Below are 6,084 nucleotides of genomic sequence, written 5' to 3' on the forward strand. Positions count from 1 at the left end.
TTTCATTGCCTGGCTTACTTCACTTAGCATAATCCCCTCTAGGTCCATCCATGTTGTCACAAATGGCAGGATCTCTTTATTTTTTATGGCTGAATAGTATTCCATTGTGTATATGTACCACATTTTCTTTATCCACTCATCTGTTGATGGACAGTTTGGTTGCTTCTGTATCTTGCCTGCTGTAAATAATGTGGCCATAAATACAGGGGTGCATATATCTTTTTGAATCAGAGATTTTGTTTTCTTCAGGTAAATTGCTTGATGTGGAATTACTGAGTCATATGGTATTTCTATTTTAGTTTTTTAAATAATCTCTATACTCTTTTCCTTAGTGACTGCACCAGTTGACATGCCTACCAACAGTGTAAGAGGGTTCCCATTTCTCCACATCTTTGCCAATACTTATTACTGTCTTTTGGATAGTGGCCATTCTGACTGGTATGAGGTGATATTTCATTGTGGTTTTGATTTGCATTTCCCTGATGATTAATAATGTGGAGCATCTTTTCATGTGCCTGTTGGCCATTTGTCTGTCTTCATGGAAACATGTCTACTCAGGTCCTCTGCCCATTTATTTTTAATTGGGTTATTTGTTTTTTTTTGGTGTTGAGTTGTATGAGTTCTTTATACATTTTGGATGTTAGTCTTCTATAAGATACGTCATTTCTGAATATATTCTCCCATACTATATAGGTTGGCCTTTTGTGTTGTTAGTGTCCTTTGCTGTGCAGAAGTTCTTTTGTTTGATGTAGTCCCACTTATTTATTTTTGCTTTTATTTCCCTTTCCTGGGGAGATGTGTCCAGAAAAAAATTACTTACGCTTATGCTCAAGAGATTTTTGCATGTTTTCTTCTAATAGTTTCATGGTTTCATGTCTTATACTTAGATCTTTAATCTATTTCAAGTGACTGTAATTTTGAACCACAATATTTTTCAAATAATCTCTGTCTTTATATTAAGTACTTACTATTTGAAATATTGACAAAGAAACAAATAAAAAATTGACACACTTGATAAAATAGAACATGAAAATATTATCTCCATTTTTACATTAAACATGATTAAATCAACTAATTTGCTTAGATATAGAGTCATTTGATAATTGGTAATTCAATTTCAAAACATTTACTTAAACTCATTTTCTATCAGGTCTGATTTATTCATTATAGTGTGAGTATCTGCACAGCTCCATGAAGAAAAGGTAAGTCCAAGTAGGGGAAAGTTACTCAAAGCCAGAATCAAGTGGATTTAAAAAATACTGGGATTCCAAAAACAGTTTTCTGTGTTATATTATTTGATTTTGGTCAGCTCATTAACAATTCTTGACATCATTTTCCTCATTAAAATATGGGTATGCTCAATTACATCATATATTTTAATTAAAATTAAGTGATATTCATGGAGACTTAAAAAATTCTCATGTACAAGAAGAGAGTATTCTTTCAATATTCTACAGTCCTATCTGTTACTTAGATGTCTCCCCATGAATGAATACTCTCAGCCTATCCACTAAGCCTCTGAGAGAGTAACTAGTTACCAAAACCAAACCTAAGAGGCCAGCCTATGATATTAGATCACTTTTCTCTTTTCCAGCTTCAATGATTTATGTTGGAAGATAAAGATGAAAGTCCTGATAACTCTTATTTTCTATTCATCAATTATGAGAAGGTGGACATAATGTGATATACTCTATGTAGTTTTTCTGATGATTAATTGCTATAAAACATAGAGCATGCTACTACATGTCCTCTTTCACTACAAATGTCCAATAAATGTCAGTGGCAGGGTGAGGGTAAGGATGATGAAGGATACCCCTCTTCAAAAACATGAAAATTGTTTTCAACTTTTTACAACAGGGTGACTTCACAGAGATTACTAAGAATAGTAACATTGAATATTTTTCCTCATAGTGAAAGATGTTCCAGGATCTCAGACATTCCAACGGATCTAACGTCCAGGTCTCCGAGTTCCTCCTGATGGGGTTCCCAGGCATTCATGAGTGGCAGCACTGGCTCTCCCTGCCCCTGGCTCTGCTCTACCTCTTAGCTCTTGCTGCCAACATCCTAATCCTGCTCACCATCAAACAAGAGGCAGCACTGCACCAGCCTATGTACTATTTCCTGGGGGTCCTGGCTGTGGTAGACATGGGCCTGTCCACCACCATCACACCCAAGATTCTGGCCATCCTCTGGTTCAATGCTAAAGTCATCAGCCTCCCTGAGTGCTTTGCTCAGATGTATGTCATACATTGTTTTATGTGCATGGAGTCAGGTATCTTCGTCTGCATGGCTATAGACAGATATGTAGCCATTTGTCAACCACTACGCTATCCGTCAGTAATTACTGAATCTTTTGTGGTCAAAGCAACTGTGTTCATCGCACTCAGAAATACCCTAACTACCATCCCAGTGCCCGTGCTGGCTGCTCAGAGACACTACTGCTCACAGAACCAAATTGAGCACTGTTTGTGCTCTAATCTTGGAGTCACCAGCCTATCCTGTGATGACAGGACAATTAACAAGCTCTACCAGCTGATTCTGGCCTGGACCCTAACGGGAAGCGACCTGGGTGTGATTATTTTATCATATGCTCTGGTACTTCACTCTGTATTGAAGCTGAAATCAGCAGAAGCTGCATCCAAGGCCCTAAGTACCTGCACTTCCCACCTCATCCTAATCCTATTGTTCTACACAGTTGTCATTGTTATTTCCATCACCTATTTTGCACCAAAGACAGCTCTCCTTATCCCAGTTCTACTCAATGTATTAGAAAACATCATCCCTCCTGCCCTCAACCCCATGGTGTATGCACTCAAAAACAAGGAGCTCAGACAGAGCTTACATGAGGTTCTCAGGCTAAACAACAAAGGCAACTAACACAGACAAGGGGCTCACTTTTGTAACTTCTAACATATTTATTCATTATATTCCAATCATGACTACTGTTAGAAAAACTAAAGAAAATTTTGACACTGTGGCAGCTTTTCAGTTAGTATATAAAGAATCTGTCATGAAAATGAAAACTCAAGAAAAAAGTGATGAAATTAATAGTTGTTATCTTGCTTGTTAAGAAAGATCCTCATAAAAAAACAATACACAATGGTGTGTGTTGTCTCAAGAAATCCAAAGACAGGATGAATGTGGAAAACACTCCAAAAGTTACACAAAAGCTGAACACAGTAACCATATAACCCAGCAATTCAATGTCTAATCACAGCCCCCGATAATTAAAAATAGATGTTACAACAAAACCTTGTATATGAATGTTTGTAGTAGCATTCTTAGTCAAAATATGGGGAAAAAAACCCTCGAATGTACATCAGCTGCTGAATATGTAGACAGATTGAGGCATATGCATAGAAGGGATTATTATGCATCCATTAAAAGGGATTAGATAATGATCTATGCTGTGACATGGATAAACTTGCAAAAAAATCTACTGAGTGTAAAAAGCCAGAATAAAAGCTTACCTGTTCTCTGATTTCACACATATGTAATGTCCAGAATAAGTAAGTCTACTGGATCAGAAAAGCAAATTAGATGTAGTCAGGAGCTAGAAAGGACAGGTGTTTTTGGAGTAACTGATTAATGTTTATGGAGTTTCTTTGAGGAATGGAGATTTCTGGAATTATATAATGCTGTTGGTTGCACAGTATTTAAATGTACTATAAGCCACTCACCTGTACATTTTTGAATGACTTAAATGGGTAATAATACAGTATGAATTTCATATTAATAAAAACATTATAAAATAAAAAAGTGCATCAAATATTCTCTACATATGTATTTGTTGCATCATATCCTGTAATATACAAACACATATATATACAAAAACAGGACAATTCCTTAAAAAGTTATGATATTAAGGAAAATAAACTATATTATAATCCTTTTTGTGAATATTATATAATGTCACCTAAAAATGGGAATATTTATGTTCTAATGTATTTTCCAAACTGTTTCCAAAGTGTCCTGCAAATGTTTATTAAGAAATGTATCAGAAGTAACCTCTAATAATGGAAATTAAGGGTTCTGTTTATCTACTTCCAAACTCATTTTTATTGTTATAATAATTTAAAATATACAGGCATGACTCTTAATATTTTATTTAAGTAATCTATAATTAGAATCAGTGTGCTTTCTTATTGCAATCACTACCATCATCATATTATGTCAAAATTTGGGTGTCTGAATATTCTTAATGTATGCATAATAAGAGTACACTTTTCATGAATTTCTATAATTTCAAAATATTTATAATCAATCTTACTTGGAAGAAAAAAAATACAAGGAGGGGCGGAAGATGGCGGCGTGAGTAGAGCAGCGGAAATCTCCTCCCAAAACAACATATATCTATGAAAATATAACAAAGACAACCCTTCCTAGAATAAAGACCAGAGGACACAGGACAATATCCAGACCACATCCGCACCTGAGAGAACCCAGCAACTCACGAAGCGGGTAAGATACAAGCCCCGGCCCGGCGGGAGCCGAGCGCCCCTCCCCCCAGCTCCAGGCGGGAGAAGAATAGGCAGAGCGGGAGGGAGACGGAGCCCAGGACTGCCGAACACCCAGCCCCAGCCATCCGGGCCAGAGTGCAGGGCCCTCGATACTAGGAAAACAGGGCAGCAAGAACAGTGAGCGGGCACTGGAGGCTGGGCGCTGGAGGACATAAGAAAAGCGCGGGACCATTTACTTTTCTTTTTTTTTTTTTTTTTGCTTTTTTGCTGTTTTGTTTTGGCGAGCGCTTTTTGGAAGTCTTAAAGGGATAGGGACCCCAATACTATGGAAACAGGGCAGCAAGACCGGTGAGCAGAGGCACGAGTCTGGCACCGGAGAATAAAGACAAACGAGTGAGCACCTTTTTTTTTTAATTAAAAAATTTTTTTTTTTTTTGGTGGTCGTTGTTTTGTTTTGGTGGGTGCTTTTTGGAAGTCTTAAAGGGGCAGGGCGGGACACTTAATCTAGAGGTAAGGAATCCGGGGATCTCTGGGCACCCTAACCCCTGGGCTGCAGGGAGCAGGGAGGCCCCTTACAGAGATAAATAGCCTCCCAGCTGCAACTGATCCAACGCGACTCCACCACTTTGGAGTAGCTGCCCGAGCCAGGCCACGCCCACAGCAACAGCGGAGATTAACTCCATAGCAGCCCGGCAGGAAGCAGAAACCCTGTCTGCACGCAGCTGCGCAGCACAAGCCACTAGAGGTCGCTGTTCTCCCAGGAGAGGAGGGCCACAAACCAACAAGAAAGGAAGTCCTTCCAGCCGTCACTCGTCCCAGCTCTGCAGACTATTCCTATCACCATGAAAAGGCAAAGCTACAGGCAGACAAAGATCACAGAGACAACACCAGAGAAGGAGACAGACCTAACCAGTCTTCCTGACAAAGAATTCAAAATAAGAATCATAAACATGCTAAAGGAGATGCAGAGAAATACGCAAGAGAAACGGGATGAAGTCCGGAGGGAGATCACAGATGCCAGAAAGGAGATCGCAGAAATGAAACAAACTCTGGAAGGGTTTATAAGCAGAACGGATAGAATGCAAGAGGCCATTGATGGAATTGAAATCAGAGAACAGGAATGCATAGAAGCTGACATAGAGAGAGACAAAAGGATCTCCAGGAATGAAACAATATTAAGAGAACTGTGTGACCAATCCAAAAGGAACAATATCTGTATTATAGGGGTCCCAGAAGAAGAAGACAGAGGAAAAGAGATGGAAAGTATCTTAGAAGAAATAATTGCTGAAAACTTCCCCAAACTGGGGGAGGAAATAATCGAACAGACCACGGAAATACACAGAACCCCCAACAGAAAGGATCCAAGAAGGACAACACCAAGACACATAATAATTAAAATGGCAAAGATCAAGGACAAGGAAAGAGTGTTAAAGGCAGCTAGAGAGAAAAAGGTCACCTATAAAGGAAAACCCATCAGGCTAACATCAGATTTCTCAACAGAAACCCTACAGGCCAGAAGAGAATGGCATGATATATTTAATACAATGAAACAGAAGGGCCTTGAACCAAGGATACTGTATCCAGCACGACTATCATTCAAATATGACGGTGGGATTAAACAATT

At 38.8% G+C, this 6,084-nt stretch overlaps 1 protein-coding gene across 1 annotated transcript; it reads left to right on the forward strand.

Annotated features, from left to right (window-relative positions):
- Nucleotides 1–1,917: 1,917 nt before the first annotated feature.
- On the forward strand, nt 1,918–2,877 carry LOC118933103 (putative olfactory receptor 56B2). The gene has a single exon (XM_036927077.2). It carries the CDS (start codon nt 1,918–1,920, stop codon nt 2,875–2,877), a length of 960 nt encoding a protein of 319 aa, XP_036782972.2.
- Nucleotides 2,878–6,084: the final 3,207 nt, after the last annotated feature.

This window comes from Manis pentadactyla, chromosome 9, assembly GCF_030020395.1.
Source record: "Manis pentadactyla isolate mManPen7 chromosome 9, mManPen7.hap1, whole genome shotgun sequence".
NCBI lineage: Eukaryota > Metazoa > Chordata > Mammalia > Pholidota > Manidae > Manis > Manis pentadactyla.